The sequence below is a fragment of the Muscardinus avellanarius genome (genome assembly GCF_963383645.1).
Source record: "Muscardinus avellanarius genome assembly, chromosome: 20".
In the NCBI taxonomy this organism is placed as follows: Eukaryota; Metazoa; Chordata; class Mammalia; order Rodentia; family Gliridae; genus Muscardinus; species Muscardinus avellanarius.
This window is the reverse complement of record NC_137806.1, coordinates 29,005,171-29,027,836: the sequence shown is the minus strand read 5'-3', so window position 1 is coordinate 29,027,836 and position 22,666 is coordinate 29,005,171. Positions and strand designations below refer to the sequence as shown.

At 39.9% G+C, this 22,666-nt stretch overlaps 1 protein-coding gene across 1 annotated transcript in view; it reads right to left on the bottom strand.

The window, feature by feature from the left end:
- The window catches only part of ADARB2 (adenosine deaminase RNA specific B2 (inactive)), a gene marked incomplete at both ends in the record, with an annotated part of 517,782 nt that extends 515,383 nt beyond the window's left edge, over window positions 1-2,399 (bottom strand). Inside the window, one exon of the mRNA XM_080717125.1 lies at window positions 2,300-2,399. Within this exon, the coding sequence (XP_080573251.1) occupies window positions 2,300-2,399 (100 nt within the window). The remainder of the gene's footprint in view (window positions 1-2,299) is intronic.
- Between the last annotated feature and the right edge of the window lie 20,267 nt (window positions 2,400-22,666).

The window sequence follows — 22,666 nt, the reverse complement described above, 5'->3', positions numbered from 1 at the left end:
GGGGCTATTTTATTCAATAATAGTGAAGATGCATGGCTATTTTGACAAACTCAAACACACTATTGTTCTTTGCAGAACAGAAAACAGTAATTTGTAATATATAGGATCTATTTATAAACTTATATGTTGCCAGGAAGATGTAAATCATTATTGAACATATCCTACAGTTTGCTCTGTTATTTTTTAAATTTGATCCTGTACATCTGTGTTGTTAACTTTTCCCTTAAAGTGGATACTTAACAGTTTGACTTTCCTATCACAATGGCTGTCAGCAGGTGCCCCAGGAAATATCACCCCCATACAAATCTACCCCATAGAAATTGTCATGGAAAAGACCCTGACAGCCTTTCCCCTTTTCACTATTTGGCTATGAGAATGGAGAGACTTGGTATAATCAAAATTACTAAGGCATGACGATGTTTTCTTTAATAATTTTATTTTGAATTGTTGTCCTTAGGTTTATACCAAATGAAGTCTTCCTTCTGATTCTCCCCATAGCCAAGACAAATGCTTTTCAAGTTAATACATCTGACATTTAAGGTCAGGCTAATGAATTGAAAAAAAGGTAACTATTTTCCATTTGGCTTACATTTTCTTGTATATTGCATTAAAGAGAAATATTACTCCCGACTCTTCGACTTTACTTAAATAATATATTTGCTAAACAAAAAATATCGGGAAACATGAACACTTGGAGTGTAAAAGTGTTTCCTTTCTCCCCTTTTAAAAGAGTTATTCATTATGCAAGCCTATGAATTTCTGAAAATCAGTGTCACCTTTTGTTAGCATTATCTTTGGAAAACTAACAGATTGGCTCAGAAATATTTTCGGAGAATAAAAGTGAACAGGTAGCATCTATTTAGCAGCTGAAGAGTTAAATTCAAATGATAAAATCACCCTTTTCTAAAACTGCAGGCTCTGAACTCTTTTGAGGAAGTCGTCAAGCTGTGTTTGCACCCCGGTGGTCCTGATGTGGGACTATAATTAATGACTGTTTGCTGTGGACACTTATGTCTTCAAACTGCCTGGCTAATTTCTATCATTAGAAAAAACAATAAAGAACTCTAAGACTTTTTGGGGAACAGTTAGGAAGAAATCCCACGGTAACTTGGGTCATGACACAGATGAATGCTGTCAAGGGTCAATGTACAGCCACCCTCCCAGCTAACCGCACATCCTTCATTAGCAGAGCTGGAAAATCTAATCAATTTGGGTTTTGCTTTTTCATTTTTTTTTTCTAGCTCTAAACTCACTTTTGAAAAAAATACATTTAAAATAATAAGAAGAACTGCACTTTTCTTTTGCAAACTCATCAGGAGCTAACATTAGCACAAGTTTTTTTCTGAGAAGGAAGGGGTGGTATTTGAATAATCTTTTAATCCTTCTGTGAAATGCACCCGGGCTACCTTGGTGTGTTAGGACATTGCCTCTCAGACTGGAGCAATTGCTAATTTGATGCAAGCCCTTCTGTGGAAGCCCTCGCTGGCTGGCTAGGGATGACATTGACTAACTTCAGCACGGTGGATCTCCAAGAATATCAGTAAAGGCACAGTGTGGCAGCTTGTCAGTAACAACCTGTCATCCAATTGCTTTTTTCCCCTTTTTCTGGGTTTCAGATTTTTTTTTTTAAGCACTAACAAGATCTAATGCTTATTTCTTGGCATACATTAATTTTCCAAGGACAAGCCCCACACCGGGCTCTGTGTAGGTCCCAGTGTTTACAAACCAGTGACTGGATACCACACTAAGTAAAATCTGCCAGCCAATTTAGAGAGATAGTTGCCAAGGTTGTGCCCACTCTTTACTCAGAGAGAATTTGGATTTATATCTGGCATGAGGGCTCATTTCCTTGTTTTTTATGTATGTTGGCTTAAGCCAGTGTTTCTTTTGGCACGATTTGGCAACGGGAACTCCAAGAGGGTTTAAGGCAATGCCAGCCCTGGGTACAGAGTGGGGACAGCAGTACCTAGGGAAGCAGACATCCCTCTAGTGAAAGAATGCTAGCTACTCCGCCACAGCCCTCTCCTTTCCCTTCCCTGTGGTTCCTGTCAAACACCTTTCCCTGAGCTGAACTGAGCGAGCAGCTGCCTGCTCTATCTAGCTCCCCACTCTCGGTTTGCGGAAGCCCCCAGCCTTTTACAAAGGGATTCAAACTCCCAAATGCCCTGCTCTGCATAAACATCCGACCAGCATCCTCCTCAAGTAATACTGCTTGAAACAGACAAACCCCAGGGAGAGCGGAACGGGCTAAGAGAGAGTGGCGGGGGCCGGCAAGTGAGTGCCCGATGAGCTCTCTTACCTTTCCTCTTGGACCTCCTCCGCCTCCTTCTCTTGGACTTGCATTTGAGTTGACTACTTAGCCCTCCGGACCCTCTGCCGCTCCCCAGGACAGATGCCATGGCTGAGACCCAGTCGGGAGATCAGGAGAAAAGCCCTTCTTTCCTTAAGGAGTTTCACCTTTCTCTGCCGCTGCTGCTGTGGCTGCTTCTCTGCTTTTGCAAATCAGGGAGCCAGCTCACTTTTTAGGATGGAGCACAGGAGCCTCTCTCTATCTCCCTAATTGTCCTCTGTCACTTGGTTGCAGCTGGGCTGAGAGCCTCTGACAAGCGCGCCAAGAGCAGCACCTCTCCTTGGGCAGAAAGCGCTGGGGAGGAGCGCCCGCTGGTCCTGAGCACCTCGGAGCTGTCTTCTTTGGACTGCCTCTTCATCTGGGCTCAGAACACTGAGCTGCTACTTTTCCACCTCTACTAGTTGTTTGGCACCAGCCACTTTGAAGCCAATCACGCAGGGAGCTTGTCTATTTGCTGCTGCAAAGTCTAATTAGATCCAATCACAACTGTCTCCTGCTTCTGACATCAGCAGCACCAGCCCCCTCAGCCCCCCGGCAGCCTGCAAACTCAGCTCCCATTTGGAGGGATGGAGCTGCCCAGGACCTGCTGGAAGGAGAGAGGCAGCTCAGAGAGAAGGACAGTGCAGGGCTGCTTTATCTGGAAGAAGCCCTAGGAGGCCGTTCACAGGAGGGAGTCTGTCCACACCGGGCAAAGATTATGCTCAGAAAGAGATAGGCTCAGTTTGCTTCAACCTGACACACACACAATCTCTAACCAGTTGATGCATTATAGTGCTCATTGTGTCCTGTAGGAAATAACTCTCAGAAATACAGGAGAGCTCAGCTCCTCAGAAGGGGACCCTGAGGTTTGCAGTTTCCTGAAAGAAAACCTCTTTAGGGATATTTACTTATTTTGGAGGTTCTCTGTTTAGGGATATTTATTTTTTGGAGTCTCTCTGTTAGCTTGTTTGTTTGTATCCCCTGTTTCATATCCCAAGGCTGTTCCCAGTTTAAAAAAAAAAAATAAAGGAGAAAGCATGAAGACAGAGGTGTTAGGATTAGGACTGGAGTCAGAGTTTCACAGAGAAGGATTGATTTCATGTGCTGCTTTACGTATGTTTGGAGAGGGGTTCTCACAGGATACTTTTATTGACAAATTTAGCATTTGAATGAAAGAGGTAGATTGCAGATTAAAATAGGTTTGAACACCCCCCCACCCCGGAATATTCCAGATATCAATACTGTACTCCCGAAACCATGAAACTCTAACATAAAATATGAGCAGAAAGACAATCCAGCAATCGTCAAGCCATCTTATATTTAAACCTCAGGAGCTATTAGTTACACTACTGATAGTTTGGAAAACGTCACTCTGAAATTTATTAGCGCGTGTTAATATACTGATATTGAAACGGCACGTGGACATTTCTGCTTTGAGCTGCTTTTCTTGCTCCTTCTCAGCTCCTGATAAGCCTAGACATTTCCAGGTAATTTTCCTTACGTAAGAAAAAAGAAATAATTCCTCTGGGGAACATTGGAAGTAATTAGGATGTTCATGTACTATTGTGTGGCGAGCTGACAGTCTATAGCTCAGTGTTCGTTAAGAGAGAGAGGAAGGGACATTTAATTTCAAAAGTCTAACTCTACTCATATGCCTAGGGCAAGCTCTTTAAACCTTGCCTCAGTTTCTCCGTCTGCAAAGTGGGGATGGCAATAGCAGTTACCTCTTAGCTTCATTCATACTTTTGAATCAGTATAAAGTATCACTAGTACATGCCAAGCACTCTGTAATTACTTATCAAATTGATCCAGCAAGTACATTTGAAAGAATCTTACAGGTAGGCCTCAAAGAGACAAGGCTTCTAGGTTTTTCCTTTTGGAATGTTTCACCACCTGGCTCATTGCGGATCCATGGCATTAGTCAAAGCAGCCTCTTTTCTGCACCACGTGCAACTCTTCCAATTTTCCCTGACCTAACTCAGGGCTGCTGCTAATTTCTAATGAATACTGAGAAAGTAGATGGCTCGCCCACTTAACCTCTAATATAAAAGGAGGAAGACCTTAGGCTATAATCAGAAATGCAGCTGGGGAACTCTGCTCCTGAAACTTCTGAGCTCCGCACGGAATGCCTGCGCTAATCCAGAGATGCCCCATTTAGGTGTCTGCAGAAAACCCGTCTTATCATTGAGCCACCAAAGAAAGATGTTTCAGACAACAAATGCTTCAAGCAAAGGACCATCACTGCTAGGCTATTAGAATTATTAATGGTCCTCTCATAGCCCCATCATCTTATAAGACAAAGATGCTATCTCTGGAACTCATAATATATTGACCCTTGTTAACACAATAGATGAGAACCGGGCATTGGTGGCTCACACCTGTCATCCCACTCCTTGGGAAGCTAAGACAGGAGAACAGCAGTTTCAAGACTAGGGAGACTCTCAGAAACCTAGTGAACCCCTATTTCAAATTAAAAAAAAAATAAGAACTTGGGATGGCTCAGTGGTATAATGCTTCTGCGTTCAATCCTCAGTAAAATACAAACACACACTCACACGATAGAGTAGGTGGAAAACAGAACTTATAAATCATGCTTTTTGTCTGATTTTGGAGGGAACAGAATTCAAAGCTCTGTTTTCTTACTTAGCTTAGATCCCAATTTGAAAGTCAGTTAAGATCAGTATGTCGGCCAATTTTTACTTTCCTTGACATTTCCCAATTTGTGGAATTTTTGTGTAATTTCTGCAAATATCATATAAACAGAGATATGTGTCATTTCCTGTGTTTTATTTATTTTGCTTGAAATATAGTGCATTCTAGATGACGGGAGACTGAGGGCAAGGTGACCAAAACGTGTGTCTCTCATTTCAGGAGCAGAGGCTTTTAAAGAAGTGGTTCACGATGACAAATATTTCTACCCCGACATGGCTCCTAATAGGTTTCATTCTGTTATCTCAAGCAGGGCTTAAAGTGAGCGGCGTTGATAATCTGCCATGCTTTCAGTAAGCATTTTTATTTTTTTATTTTTTTATTTTTTGCTTTTGGTCTGTTCCCTGGACCACTTCAGCACATCTTGGCAGCCTGAGATGATGAACCGCGCTTGGAAGAGGCATCAGGATCAGGAGCCAATCTCACCCCACTGCCCATCGGGAGATGTCACCAATGTGGCCTAAGCCAGTGTGTGCTCGGTCCTGGTCCCTGTTCCTCCCACAGAACAAAGAACTAGCAGTCAGGCTCCAAGGAGGTACCCGGCCTGCCAGGAAGCCAACCATCCGCCAGCAGGAACCTGTCAGCTGGAGAGCTGGACAGGTAATAGAGGCAGCCCTCGGCTGGGCTGGGCTGGGCAGTAGGTGCTGCCTGGACACTTTGTCCTCACATGCAAGGACATTTTTTACACCAAGGATGGAGTTTCTGCAAGAAAAGTCAACTTGGATCTACCCGGTGGGACTAGTCCTTAGCGCTCTGGGATTTTCTACATCGCTTCTTCCAGCACTGGAAGGTTCTCACTCTTTTGTCTAATGCATGTGCTTGGCTCTTTAAAGTTTATCTCATCACAGCCAAAACGACATCTCTTTAGCTCACCACCGAGACTGGGGTGTAAAAGCTTTATGCAGGAGGCACCGTAATATTTAGCACAGTGCTGGCTCTGTTTAAAGTACAGCATACTTTAAATAGTGTAGTGATTGTCACTTAACTTACAAACCCTCGGCGATTGAAAAGATCCTCATTTTGGAAACGAAGGGCTGAGACTTCAAATAATCTTTTGTTTTTTTATAGTACTGGGAATTGATCTCGGGGCGTTCTACCAATGAAAGGCATCACCAGTCTTATTTTTTATTTTTTTGGTGGTACTGGGGTTCCTGGAAGCCCTTCTACCTCCGGGCTACACTCCCAGACCTATTTTTGCATTTTTATTTGGAAACAGGGTCTCCTAAGCCAGCGCGCGGGGCTAGCTTCGAACCTGCGCGATCCTCCTGTCTCTGCCTCCCAAGCGCGGGGATTACAAGCGTGCGCCACCACGCCCGGCCATCACCAGTCTTATTTTTTGTTTTGAAACAGGTTTAGCTAATTGCAGAGGACCTTACTAAGTTGCTGAGGCCAGCTGTGAAATGTCATTCTCCTATCTCAGTATCCCAAATACTGGAATTACAGGTGTGCCAACCACACCTGCCTGAGGGTTAAAATATTTAAGAGACTTGATAAAACACGTGGATTCTTGGTTGGAATTCACACTTGGCCCATTCTAACTTCACAGTCTGGGCTTTTATGTTGTCATTATGTCTCCCTGATATTTATTTATTTATTTATTTGGTGGTACTGGGGTTCCTGTAAACCCTTTTACCTCCGGGCTACACTCCTAGACCTATTTTATATTTTTTTATAAAATCTGGAAACAGAGTCTCCTAAGCCAGGTAGGCTGGCTTCGAACCTGCCCGATCCTCCTGTCTCCACCTCCCAAGCATGGGGATTACAAGCGTGCGCCACCACTCCTGGCTGATTTTTGTTTTAGAATCTGAAACTGGTTGATTTTGATTTTGTGAACAAGCCTTCATGAGATAGAGAAAAAAATTAATATATTATTAGCATTTTGTTGGTGCAACCTAATTATACATCGGAGCGAGATTCAAAGTGATACATTCAGTATCACCTAACCTCTCTTGATAGGGCTCTCTTCTAGACCCATCCTGCCATGCCCTTCCTCCTCCCCTGCACATGCTACTCGGGTTATTAGTGATGGCTTCATATATGAACATAACATTAGAACGTTATTCAAACTATGTTTTTCCTCAAGTATCCTTTTCCTCCCCTCCTCCCTTTCTTGATTCTCTTATTCTATTCTGCTGATCTCACTCCTTATTATCTTGCTTTTCTTTTCTTTTTTGCAGTACTGAGGATGAAACCCAGGGGCATTCTACCTCGGAGCTACACACCCAGCCCTACTTTTTATTCTTTATTTTGAAACAGGGTCATTGCAGAGGGCCTCACTAAGCAGTAGCTGAGGCTGTCCTTGAACTGTGAGCCTCCTTTCTCAGCTTCCCAAGTACTGGGATTACAAGTGTGTGCCGCAACACCTGGCCTTATTATCTTAACGTCTCTTTCCTTTCCTATATTCTCTCTAGCTTCCCCATATGATAGAATAGGAAAGTATTTTAAACAGTGACTCAGGGCTTCAGTCCATTTATAGTGTGTATATAATATGAAATATGGAAAATACAGAAATAACTCATAGTTCTCTCTCTCTCACACACACATACACACACACACACACACACACACACACACACACACACACTGTACCTGGCTTTCCACACTGAGTACAAGGCTCACAATTATTCAGTGTAACAATCACCAACACTTATTTGTGTTTCACATACTCAGGCATAAAGATTTTCTCTTTCTCTCCTCAGAATAAACTCAAGGTAGAGAAAATCGCCCTCATCAGCCTTGTTTCCTGGCTGAGGACACACAGGCTCTGGGCGGTAATGTTTGTGTCATCTGCATTGCTAAATGGCGGCAGGACCTCGACTTGAATAGCAGGTTACAAAGTGTTCTAGAAAGAACACGTGTGGGAAACTCTGTAGACACATATAACTGACCTAACCATGAAATTTCTATTGAAGAGAGACCTGAGATATACATGACATGGGCACAATCACACAGACTGTATATTTTCACCCAAATTCAAGTTCTTTTATTCTTGTCCTTCTTGATTTGTCTAAAGCCATGCACACCTATTTTTTTTTCTTTTTAGAGTCTTGATGGCTAATACAGTTCACAACGTTGTTGGTCCTCAATTCATTATAATTTTCATATTTCTAAACGAATAACTTAAAAGTAAGTTCACATCATTTTTCCTTCCTTCCTTCCTTCCTTCCTTCCTTCCTTCCTTCTTTCTGTATGTGGTAATAGGGATTAAACCCAGAGCTACTCTACTTCTGAACTACTCCTTTCTCCAGCCCTACTTTACTTTTTACTATGGAAACAAGGGTTTCACTAAGTTGCAGAGGGCCTTGCTAAGTTGCTGAGGCTGGCCTTGAACTTGTGATGTTCCTGTCTCTGCCTCCCAAGTACTGATATCACAGGAATGTGCCATCAAACCCAGCCAGTTAAGGTTGTTTCTTTTTGGCTTCACAAAGCAAATAAATACACTGACATAAACAAATATGACTTATTTGGAGTCAGAATTTTAGATAATATTCCCTATCCCCATCAGAAAAATTTTCTATGTAGAAAAGAGCAGACCAATAGTTTCCCTGGCGATATTTATGTTTGCTGACTCAGTAGATCATCACGTATAACATCAAGTTATTATTTTCACAAACAGAGGAATAATATAAGAGAGTTGTTTCACTCTTTCATCTTCGTCCATTGCTCTTAAATTTAAATAACTCACATCAAAGAACTTGGATGGGAGACCAGAAGTATTGAAAAATGATATCTTGAGATGACATCTACAGTATCAAATGCATTCTCATTTACATTCCCATTGCATGATTTCTAAGTAGGCTGGTGAAGAGAGGAGGGACAGTGGAGAGGTCCTACAGGACAGAGAAGTCTCAAATGTGAAAATGCTCTTCCTCCATTCCTCTTACGAAGTCTGTTTTCTCCTTTGTTCTCATTTTTTTTCTCTGAGGCATGCCGATGGTTAGAGAACACCAAACGCATACTTAGCAATTTCCAGCGTCAACATGGTACAGATCATACTTGCAAAGTGTCATTTTGAGAGTTCCCTGGGACACTGATCTCTGCCACAAAAATAATCACAGGAAGAGATCCTAGGTAAAATGACTTGGGTATCGAGTGTTCATACTGGAGAACATCACACAGATTTTACTTTGACTATATACGTTTTCTGCCATCAAGAGAAAACGTCCTTGATTTCTGCACTAATGTTTAAAAGAACACTAGTTGGAAAATATGGATAAAGAAAAATTATGCCCTACATTTATAATGACAAACTCAGACTTCAAATGCTCCTTTCTTTTGTCCTCTATCTGGCATGTTGCCAAAGATATTTAGCTTCTCTGAGCTTCTATAAAATAAGGGAATGTTTTTTTTAAACATACTTTTATTGGTGCATTGTAATTTCACGTCATAATGTAGTTCAGAGTGTTAGGGACAGACATGCACACAGCACTTGGTAAGCTTCTGCTCTGTCTCCCACACACTCTTTCCCCTTGTCCATTCATGATATTGAGATTGGCGTGCTAATTTCCAATACATACATAACATCAGCGGAAGTGTTTTATTCATTAATTCTCCCTCCCTCCACCTCACTCCACCTTTCCTAGATAATCTGCCTTGCTCCACTGGGATTTCTCCTCCATTATCAGAAGTCCCTTTTGTATCCTTATTAGCCCCTAGGTTCTACATACGACAGAAAACATATGATCCTTCACTTTCTGTGACTGGCTAATCTGACTTAACATAATGTTCTTCAGGTACTTCCATTCTCCTGAAAAGTACATAATTTTGTTCTTCTTTATTGCAGAGTAGAATTCTATTGTATGTATATTCCATAATTTTGAAATCCATTCATCTGTGATGGACAGCTAGGTTGGTTCCACAATTTGGCTATTGTGACTTATGCTGCTATAAACATGTACATACATGTATCACTATAATATTAGGATTTCAATCACTTTGGAAATTACCCAGGGGTGGTACAGCTGGATCATATGGCCATTCCATTCTCAGTTTTAAATAAGAAAATATGAACTGGGTGTAGTGGCGCATGACTGTAATCCCAGCATTTGGGAGGCTGAGACAGGAAGATCACAGTTCTCAGACAGCCAGAGCTATTTAGTGAGGCCCTTTGCAAATCAGTGAGATCCTGTTTCTAAATAAAGAATAAAAGATAGAGTTGGCAGTATAGCTCAGAGGTAGAATGCCCTTGGGTTCCATCCGGAGTACTGCAAAAAATAAATAAATAAAAAAAAAGAAAATATGATGTCACAGAGTTACTACATAGCTTAAATAAGAACAGGCGCACAAAACAATGCATGGACAGAAAATGCTGACATCACATAAGACATTGGTCATCTTCTTTCAACATACAGCACATTGATTTTCATCATTGGCTTGTCAATTCTGGAAGAAGCATTTATATCAAAATCACCTTTGAGATAAGAAGAAGGTGTAGGTAGACCATGTAGGTAGACCATGTAGGTAGACCATGTAGGTAGACCATGTAGGTAGACCATGTTCCATGACATGCATTCTCAAGCCGATAGGTCCATCCATTGTACACTGTAGTTGACCTGGAGTCATCAATCAGGATGAATTGTACCAGCTAATTCCATCTTTTCTAAGAAGTTCACGTTGTTACTGCAATAGTTCTGCTGGCTGCCAGGACAATGTGCCAAATCAGTGTTTTATGATAACTGTGACCTTTTGGTAGAGTAAAAGCATGTTATTTTACTACTAAATATTTGTGCAGGATATGAGAAATAAGGGCCTGACATAATCCTTCTCAACATTCTAGATAGATCTAATTACTCACATTTACATTTAAAGTGCCCTGGGTTGCTCATTTCTAAAATGGAAACCTTAATATTTTATTGGATCATAAAGAACTGCCATTGTTTAAAGCGACATTAAGGCATAGGCTTCCCTAGGTGTTCCTTTGTGTTTTAAATGCATACAGTTCAAAGAGTTAATTTTTTCAGTCTTTCCAAATCTTCTCTTAGAAACCAGTGATTTAAAAAAAAAAAAAAAAGAAGGATGTCATATCCCCAGAGTGCTGTGTGACAGCCTGCAGGAAGGCAGGAAACAAAACACAGATGGAATTAATGGTTTGGGATGTTAATCAATGTAACAAATTGAAAGGAAGGGATGAGAACTTGTCAGGAATACATTTCTGTTATTTAAACTAGGATAAGGCTGATGTAATAGATTTACTTCCATTTTCTACTCTGATGTTTTAAGTCTAAACACTTCATTTCCTCCTCAGGTTTCTTTGATTCTCCCATTATCTGAGACATAGCTGTGTGTATCTTATGGAGTTCTAATATATTATTTATTCTTCTTTTTCCTTCTTAGCCTATGATGATCGCAAGCAGAGAAATGAGTGGCCAGGTCCCTTTACAGTGTTGAAATGGCTCAAACCGGGATCTTTTTAACTATGCATGGCATTAATGAAAAGAAAAACTTGTATTATGATTTTATACACTGGGTCAAAGGAGGAAGACGATGAGCTAGAGAAATCACAGGAGAAATGTAGACATGAGCGGTTGCTGGGTTCTGAACAGGAATGAAATCTGAGGAGCAGAAGGGCCCTGGGTTCTCATTTCTAAAGATTCTACTGACCTCTCCTGGGACTTATACCAGTCTGAACTCCAGGGTGTCAACGAGAAGCCTGTGTTATAGGTGCTGCCCCCTTGCCAGGTCTTTGTAAGCCACCATATCAGTAAAATTTGCCAACCAGTAGAGGAGATTTTCCCATGAGTAAAATCCGTGCAAATAGTATCCCTTACTTGGGTAAATATGGTCCTCATGAAAGGACCAAAGCAAGAGGTGTCATTGGAAGTCTATATGCAAACTGTATATGACAGATTTTTTTCCCTCAGAAAACAAGACAATCTAAATGAGGGGATGGGAGCGGGAAAGAAGGAAATTCTCTAAAACACACAATGTTAACTTAAACATATCGAAGTCAACCACTAAGCCAAGCGAGGGAAGGAGGGATGGGGGGGCGGGGTGGGAATTGAGTAGCGGTTAAATTGGTGATGTGCACATGTATGTACACACAAGTTTATTACCCCAATATGATGTATGAATATAATGTACCAATAAAAAAGTCTACAAAAGAAAAAGAAAATGGATTTTCTATCATGCATCAATTTAAGATCATTGGCCATATATCTAAATTTCATGAATGCAACATAGTGCTCTTACTAATTGAAACCCTGGGTTCCTACAGAATATTACTTGTTTTAAGCACTATTTTATGTTAGGAAAATAACCCATGCCCTATTCATTTTCTGTGGGGGAATAAAAGAAAAGCAGTAGCATCTATCTGTACATCATTCACACAACTGCAAAAGAAAAACGGGAAGCAGAAGCCAGATGTGGTGGTGCACACCTGTAGTTCGAATACCTGAGAGGTGGAGAGAGGAGGATCTCAGGTTGGAAGCCAGCCTCAGAAAATTAGTTTGACCTCAGCAAACAGGGCTGGGGTGTAGCTTGGAGGTAGATCACTCCTGAGTTCAATTCCCAATACCAGGAGGAAGAAGGAAGAGGGGGGCGAGGAGAGAGCACTAAAGCACTGAGCGAAGTATGTAGAATGGACAGCAAATTAAGTGCTAACCTCTGTAGCAAGGGTGAATGCACTCACAGCTCCTTCATGTTCAAGAGGAAAAACAAGTGAGTGTATAGAAAGCTATGGTATCATTCTTTGCAGTTTAGTCTGGCCAGCCTTGGCCATCGCTCTAACCTTTCAGCTATGGAATTTTTGTAGAGATGCTGTTTCTCTAACACTTTCTAAGAATGACACAGGTGACATTTCTTGAGCTCAGTGTCCTCTCAGGAATTTATTCCCATGCCTCCTTTTCATACTTTCAGTGCTCAGCCAAATGATTTATCTATCGATGCATGGCTTCAAAACCCCACCCTTGAGGGAAGTTTCTGCAGAAGAGGCAAAACTCCCTGACCCAAGGCTTGGTTCTGGGCCATTTTCTTTAGTGTATGTTGGTAAGGATTAAGTGTGTTTACATGTCAAAAGCTAATGGACAATGTGTATCTGTGTGTAGGTATAAGAAGATAATGGAAACCATAGGAGTTATCGTCTTGTTTTATTGTAGAAGTAAAGTAAATTAGTAGCAGATGGGCTGGTACAATTCAGAACCAGGAAAGATGGTCCAGTATTGGGCTGATAGGATATAGTTGAGTGAGGGAGATCTAGCTGGCCTTCTGCCTCACAGAGGCAAAGAACATTAGTACCCACCTTCTAGGGTCAGAGAAGGAGGCTGGACCAGGCTAAGTGATGGGTGCATATTTGTTAGATAATGAAAAAAAAAATGTCAGCTAGATCTTTTTTTTTTTTTTCTTTCTTTTTTTTTTTTTTTGGTGGGACTGGAGTTCCTGGAAGCCTTTCTGCCTCTGGACTACACTCCCAGACCTATTTTATACTTTTTTATTTTTGGAAACAGGGTCTCCTAAGCCAGTGTTGCTGGCTTTGAACCTGCGTGATCCTCCTGTCTCCGCCTCCCAAGCGCAGGGATTACAAGCGTACGCCACCACACCCGGCTTCAGCTACATCTTTATGGCCACAATGTTGAAAGTTCTGTTTTCAAGTTCATCCTGTACCTTGGGATATTTCAGAATGGCTGAGTTATTTTTTTTACTGTATACTATGGATATAAAATAACTGGACATCATTACCCCTCCACAGGGTAGTTTGGGACCAGACTATGGTAGGGCATAAAAGAATATGAGTACTTTATTAATTGTCTCTATTTTCACAAGTTCTTCCTCCTTACCACAAGTACTGTGAAAAATAATGAGAAACCTCAAAAGAGAGATAATCCAGCCTTTGAAGGAGAGAGGATGCAGAAGGGAAAAGGAGGGAATTCAAGAACATTCCAGAAGAAATGAACGAGTAGGAGAGAGAGACTTAAAGCTGCTGAAATAGACACAAGTTCCATTGAGGTGTGTACCACTCAGGCATGCATGGGCATAAGACAGAATCTGGGGCAAAGAGCAGGCTTCTAAGCCAAGCGGCACCGAGTTTAATTCTCAGTCCAGTCACCTTTAGCTACGGAATGTCAGCTATAGTCTCCTCTCCCGCCAAATGGCAATGTACACATTCATGTCTTAGGACTGTGATCACAAGACAAGATTATTTATGTGAAATAAGATAGACATTCACTAGGAACACCCATGTCCCTCTGCACTTACTTGGCTGCTACACAAAAATCAAGGGAATATCATTGCTGAACCTACTGGAATTTGAAGCCTACTTTGCCTTGGTTGCTTTTGGCATAATATCCTCACAGCAAACAGGCAGTTTTCAAGTGTATACTTTATACCACTGGTGCATCCCATGGTCACGCACCTTGCCCTCTATGCAGCTAGGACGGTGACACAGAGTTGTGTAAAGTCTCCTTGGTTTTCACCGGACTCTCACGATGGCCGCTGGTCTTCGGGAGCCAGCCACCCACCTGTCCGAGGGAGATAGGATTTTCTGAGGACAGTCGCCAGCGATTCATGTAAATTGTAGCTTGAGTGCAATCAATAGATGTGACAAACAGCCAATGCTGGCAGCGGGGACGTAATGAAGGTGAGTCTGTGTAAATGCTCCAGATAACAATGGAGGGGAAATTGCAGGGCAGTGCTGTATTGAATAAGCGTGGTGCCAAATGAGCTGCCGCGCTTGGGTCAAGCCTTCCAGCCGCTCAAGTGTCTGAGCTCTTGTCCTCTGTAATTGTTAGTGGCAGTGGAGCTGGCTGGACCCGCGAAGGGCATGTATTCAACCCGCATTTGTTCTGCTTCGCAATCCTCTCCAGATGCCACCAGCCCATCCACGGTGTCAGTGACCACCTCCCAGTGGACAAGACACCACAGAAACACACCAGTCCTCCTCGCCGCCGGAGTCAAGAGTCCCATCATTAAAGCAATAACGAATTCCGGGCTCTCCCACAAGAAGGATGAAGACGGAAAATCACGTTGGCTATTATTAAAATGTTTTCAACTTCTTCAGTATCTAGGAAACAGTCTCTGATAAATGAAGGGGGATATGCTAATGAGGTATTTCTTTTTAAAGAAAAGGAAAGCTGGAAAGATGTGATTTTTTTTTTTAAATTGTGCTTTGTAATCATACATTGTGATGAAGTTCAGGGTGATAGAGGCACAGAACGCTCAGGAGCCTCCCCAGTCTCCACCCCACCCCTGCTCCCGCCCCACCTTCCCCAGCTCAACACAATGATTAGAAGTCTGTGATTTCTTAAAAGGGTAATCTCACTACCACTACAACCTCATGCACTATGGTAGTTCAATAAGTTTAGTATTGAATTTAATAAATTTGAAAGGTCAGGCTTCATAATTTCTATCATTTGTGAATGTATTCTTATTTTCCTAAAACTGATGTTTTGTCGTTGGTGGTGGTGGTAATGGGTATTGAATCCAGGGACATTCTACCTCTGAGCCACATCACTACATCCCCAGACATTTTAAAATATTTTTTTCATTATATTCAAATTAAAGAATTAAACAACAAAATACAACATAATTATTATTTCAACAATTTATTAATTAAGTTAATAATTTAATTTGTTAAGCTCAAGTCAGTGGAGAACACAAAGCTAGATGTCCCGTTTATTTGTTTGTTTTCTGGCACTAGCGATTGAACCCAGGCACATTCTACCTCTGAGCTATACCCTCATCTCTACTTTTTTTTAAATTTTGAAATAGGGTCTCGCTAAGTTGCAGAGTGCCTCACTAAGTTGCTGAGGCTGGCTATAAAGCTGAAATCCTACTGTCTCAGCCTCCCAAGTATTGTAATTACAGGCACGGGCTACCACACTCAGCTCTAAAACTATGAAGCCATTCTGCTTCAGGTGAGGATTGGTCATTGAAAGATACTGGTTGTTGAGCTCTTTTAAAAATAAAAATATTGCCAAAATATGCACATATTTAACAAGAGTATGTAACGCTGATTTTTTCGACAGTTGATAAGTTGCACTAGCTACCCAGGTGTAGCATTTTTCATCGATGCCTAGACTGGTATAGCTTAGTAGAGTTCATTGATTTATCAAAGCTCAGTTTCATTTAAAAAGGGCTCAGACAAGCCAGGTGTGGTGGGGCATGCTTGTAATCCCAGCATTTGGAAGGCTGACACAGGAGGATCGCAGTTTTCAGATAGTCTCAGCTACTTGGTGAGGCCTTTTGCAACTCAGTGAGACCCCGTTTCAAAATAAAGAATAAAATAAAGAGTTAAGACCACAAGTTTCTCCAGCTACCTAAAATAAATCTCAGTACTTAGATTTTCAAAACCCGGAGACAAGTGACTAGAAAACAAAGAGGTATCATTTATGAAAATTTATATAATCTTAACATTCCTAGGTCATTTTCTTTCCAGTGATTCTTGCATTCTTACTAGATTGACTCCAAGGAGAGCTTTCATTGAAAAAAATATAAACCTAAGGACTTTACACTGATTAAGAGAGAATCCAAGAATTAGTACCTTTAACCCGGAGGTAGGGTCTAAGAGTTAGCACCATTCACAACTCCACAGGTAATATGGATGTCCAGCCACGCTTGTTGACCAGTGTTGTGCCATCTACACAGGAAGACTGAGCACCACTGCTATGTACCATCTGTACGAAAGGGCTGGGGACCACTACTATGGATCATTTACCTGGGGAAGTTTGAGTGGGCATATTTTATGCCATTCACATAAGAGCAATTTTTTTTCCTGAAAAATAACTGAAATAGGTAGAGAAAGACTTGTAGTAATCCAGCATACTCATGCAAGGAAACTGATGAGCAGCTCAACATCATTGAACATTATTTAATTTTATTTATTTATTTATTTATTTATTTATTTATTTATTTATTTTATTTTTGAGGACTTAAAGGAGTTTATTAGAAAGATAGAAATACAAAAAATAGAAATACAGCCCCATGCCAATTTTATTTAACATTATTTTTACTTGCATGTTTCTGAAATGCGCAGATAATGCTAGTCTCTAACCTCAATTGATTTTAATATTTTAATATTCTAATTGATACATAATACTTGTATTTGTGAACATATATTTTATTTTATTATATTTCATGTTAGCTTATTATTTACTTTATTATTATAGTTTTAACGATAACATTGTAATTATCATGCTATTTATTATTATAAATTATTAACACTATTATGTTATTATTTAATTTATATTTACTTTATTAATTAATATTTTATTATCTAAAAATAGTATTAATAACATATAATATTTTGTGTTTATGGGGTATGGTATCATTTGGTATACATATACAACGTGTAATGAGTAAGTCAAGGTAATTAGTATTTCTCTCTCCTTAAAGATTTACCATTTCTATGTGTTGGTTACCTACTGAACTCTTGTGGTTATTTTGCAATATATAATAGGTTATTATATACTATGGTACTCTACTGTACTATAGAACTTTAGGACAAATTCTTTTAATGTAAATGTACTGTATTGCCCTTTATTCAACCTTTCTCTTTCCTCTCTCTTTCCCACTCTTTCTGGCCTCTATTGACCACTAGTCTATTCCTCACTTCTAAGAGATCAGCCTTGTCAGCTTCTTCCCATGAATGACAATGTGTGCTTTTCACCTTTTGTGCTTTGCTTACTTCACTTGATGTACTCTAATTCCATCCATGTGATGAAATTTCATCCTTTAAATAGTTGAATAATATCCCATCCTGTGAATATAAATATATATACCACATTTTCTTTATCCGTTCATCTCTTGATGTCCACTTTAGTTGACTTCTTATCTTGGCTATTGAGAATAGCCAAGAAATAGGAGTACAGATACCTTTTTTATACAATGATTTCCTTCTTTGAGTATATACCTAGTAATGGTATTCATGGGTCATTTAATTTTTTGAGGAACCTCTATACTATTTACCATAATGACTGTGCCAATTTACATTCCAACCAATTGTGTATAAGAGTTCCTCTTTTTCCTTATGCTCTCCAGCATTTTATTCTTTCTTTCTAACAGTAGCCATTCTACCCAGGATGAATTGATATCTCTTTGTGATTTTGACCTGCATTTCGATGGTAATTAGCATTATTGAAAATTTGCAGCTGGGTAGGATGGTGCACGCTTGTAATCTCAGTACTTGGTAGATGTGCTCCCCATTTGTATAGAGATTTTCTTTAGAAATATGCCTATTCAGATCATTTGCCAAAATTTAAAGCAGATTATTTTGATTTCATTGTGGAATTTTGAGTTTCTTATATATTCTGAATATTAACTTCTTTTCAGATGGATAGTTCTAACTTCAATTAGAACTACTGTTGAATAACTAGGATGACTAACAACTGGATTCGGTTATTTTAATCCTCTTGGAATTAACCAAGTGTCTTACAAGGGCAATGTATCTTACGTGTTCAACAAGAGCTCTAGTTGGAGCACAAGAATCAGCAGAAATTATCTGGGCCTGGTGACACACATTTGTAATCCTAGTACTTGGGAGGGAGGCAGAGATGGGAGGATCACTGGTCCATGGCCAGCCTCAACTATTTAGTGAGGCCCTCCACAACTTAGGGAGACCCTGCTCCAAAAGTAAAGAGTAAAAAATACAAAAGAGGATTGGGGGTGTATCTTGGAAGTAGAATACCCCTGGGTTCAATACCCAGTACTGAAAAAAATGAGAATCAGCAGAAATCACCCAACCAAATAGAAGTATACACAGTGGCAATATCCCCAAAGGGTAGACGTTGTGGTCATCTTCACATGATGCCCCACGTTCACTCATTCAAGACAGATGTCTTTAACAAGCCTAACAATTAGATATTGTCTTCAGCATTGGGTAAATGATGTCAATTGACTGACATCTGGCAGATGTCTGTAAGGGGAAGTGTAGACTAAACCAGTGATGGCAGGTGTCTTAAGTGGAACAGGTGTGCTGGAAATGGCTCTGCAGGAGAATGCAGGGTTGGAGGCGACTGGAAAGTTCTTTCAGGACACATTCTCTTTACAAACAGGCTGAAAAATATTGAGTGTTTGTGTGTGTGTGTGGTGGTAGGGGGTTGTATATAGAGCACTGTTGCAGAAGAGGAAATCTTTGTGTTAATTGTATATCCCGAAAACTTCTGAAGACAGATAATGTCTTCAGCTTACCTTTAGTACCTGAACAATTGAGGAAAGACACTTCAGCTACTGAAGAGATTAGGTGTGTCTCCATCTCCCTGGCAGAGCTTTGAAGTACAGCTAAGCCTTCTCCTTATGGAATGATTCTTGATGTGACAGTCACAGTACCTCTAAATATGATGTTAGGAGGACTTTGGAAGCTGGCAGTGTTCTAAAAATGTCAGCAGGAATAAAACAATAAAACCCACATCTCTGTGAAAATCAAATATTTCCACCATGCTATTGCACGTTTTAATTTCTACCATTGGGACTAATAGCCTTTCCAGGATTGGCTTCCAACTATATCTGGGTGCGGATATGAAGCATATCATCCTACCTACTCTTCCTATAACTCAAAATAGAAGTGGCTGTGGTGGTGTGTGCCTGTAATCATAGTACTTGGGAGGCTGAGCAGGAGGATCATAGGTTGGAGGACAGCCTCAGCAAGTTTATGTAACTCTCAGCAACCTAGAAAGACCCTGTTTTCAAACAGAAAATAAAGGGCTGAGGATGCAGCTCATAGAAAGAATACCCCTGGCTCAACCCCCAGTATCACACACACAAAAAAGTAAAAACGTTCATAGCCCTCACACGTAGAAGGAGATGGTTAATTATTTTAAAGATTCATTATCATACATGTATTTGCTTTCCAAATTGCTTGTTTCATATTTATATTATGCTTTGACCTTTGCCTACTCTATCATTAAAAATAGTTTCATATGACCAGAAAAAATGAAAGGGAACTTTCAAATCTCTCCATATTGATTGAGATTTCCAAACATAAATTACTTTTATAAATTTTGCTCTGTTTCTGAACTTAAATGATTTCAACAATTTTCATTCTGTGTATTAAAAGTATTTACTTTAGGTATATAAAGAACTTTTTTTCCCAATTAGCTTTTGTTTAAAGTTTTCTTACAAGTTAGATGTTGGATTGGAGATTTTTCATGGCACAAAGATTTTGCATATATGAGGCATAAAACTTCAAACAACAGTTACGAGGTCAAGAAATATACTTGAATTCATGTGTATCCATATATTGGTCTGAAAATGTTTAGGTAAAATTTCCAATTTCCTCCTCACATATTAGTTAGATAAGAACAGAGACTTATTTTTAATAGAAAGTTTTAGGGATTCTTGTATCATTTGTGTTTCTTGCAATGAATCTTCCAAGTTCCGTAAGTTGGAAGGACATAAGCTTTTTTAATAAGAGAAATACTTTTTGGGGGGTTGTTAAATGTGTGTATTTCCTAGCAGAGATTTCATGAGGCTTTTACCTCAACTCTACTTCGTGATTAAAAAAAAAGTCCCAATGTAAAACGACTTTGTCTTTTTCTGTGTCACCAGAGCACGTCCCACATCGATGCTGTTTAACTTTTTTATCAGCTGAGCAAGAAAAAACACCTTACCTCTTTAAGGGCCAGGCAAAGGCCATGGGGCTAATGCTGACCCCTGCCAACTGTAATGCATGGTACAGGAAGCATTTGCAATTACTGCTCTACTGTATTTTGCAAGACACCAGGGGTCATAGCAGTAGGATTGTTATGTTGTAGGAAAGTGATAATTCAAGTCCTATTTGCTTGTGCTGAGCTTGAGCAAGTGGCTGAGGTCAAACCTGGTAAAGCCATCAGAGGACGGACTGAAATGTGACCAGCCAGAGTGAGTGGCAGAGAGGGCTCCAGGCCAGAGGGGCTCTGGTTGCTAAGGACCTGCACAGAAGCCCTAATCACCCTCTTATTACCCTCTTCTTGGAAGAGGGCCATGAGACAAGCTCACATCTCTGAAACAGCTTTTTAATTAAAGCCCAAAGTATCCTATACAAAATAAAAAATATATATATTCCTACCTCTGTCTCTTTTCTTTTTTCTCCTTACCTCCCTCCACAGTCCTAAAGGTTTGACCCATGTGACGAGGTAGCCCTCCACTCCCCCCAGATGCTGCCCTACGTGGACACTGCAGCCTATGCTTTAGAGCCTGGATTCAAGGAGAAGGATGTACTGCCACAAATAGCAAGACAGAAGGAAGAAAGCAAATTGGAAACAACAGGCCCCGATTTTATGTATCAGAAATGATCTCAACAGTGTGGAGATTCCTCAGAAAACTGGGAATGACTCCACCATATGATCCAGCTATACTACTCCAGGGTATCTTTTCAAGAGGACTGAAACCAGAATATTGTAGTAATACAATTATATCTATGTTTAGAGCATCACAATTCACAATAGCCAAATCATGAAATCAAACTAGATGTCCATCAACAGATGATTGGATTACAAAATTATGGGATATATACACAATAGAATTCTATTCGGCCATAAAGAAGAACAAAATTGTGTGCTTTGGAATAAAATGGATGGATCTGGAGATTCATGAGTTAACATTATATTAAATGAGATTAGCCAGTCACAGAAAGTGAATGGTCCTATGTTTTGTTTTTGTGTGTGTAAGTTAGAGAGTAATGGGTATACAAGAGGGACTTTAGATAAAAGAGAAAAAAATCCAGTAGAAATAGAGGGTGTCTAGGGGAGAGATATAATTAAGAAAAGAAACATTTTCATTTAATATACGTGTGTGTGTGTGTGTGTGTGTGTGTGTGTGTGTGTGTGATACCAGTGTTTATCACAATATCCTTTATGGGAAGAGAAGGGTGGAGGGAGGAGCAGAGGGATGCTCACCAAGTACTGTGTGCCTGCATTTCCCTATCACTGAGCTGTATTATGAACTGAGAGTACAATATACTTTTTCATATATATGCATGAATGAAATGGCCTCCAGAGCTCCAGCCTTATAGTTACTTGCAACATAAATACAAATTATTGGTGTTTACCTGTGCTTAGTAATAAATGTTTTCATTTGTTAACACATACTCTTTTTTCCCCCGATAATAATGCTAGGGAGTGTTTCCTTCTCTCTCTTTTTTTTATTTTCCCTTATTTTTATTTTTTATTGGTGCACTGTATTCATACATCATAGTGGGATACAAACTTTTGTAGACATACATGCACACATCGCCCAGTCAGCCCCCACCCGATCCCCACCCCATTCTCTCCCCATCCCTCCCTCCCATGCTTGGCTTAGTGGTTGACATCTAGTATTATAGCAATTTATCCAAAATTAAAAATGATAATCTCACATAACAGTTTCATTTGTCTGATACCAAGCTTTTGATGACTTAAAGATAACATTTCATTATTTCTTTTTACTTTCTTTCTTACCAGAGAATATTTTTTTCTATTTTTTTAGGTGAAACTATCATATATTTATATATTTATTTTTCAGAAAAAAATCTATCCTAATATGGAATATGGACTCTAGATACCCAAAACGATCTTGAAAAAGAACAAAGCTAGAAGATATATATTTCTGATTTCAAACCATATAAAGCTACAATAATTGAAACAGTGTAGTACTATTCTAAAGGCAGATATAAAAACCATTGGAGTTAAATAAAAGCCTAGAGCTAAATTCTTCCCTATATTGTCAAGTTATTTTTGACAAGGT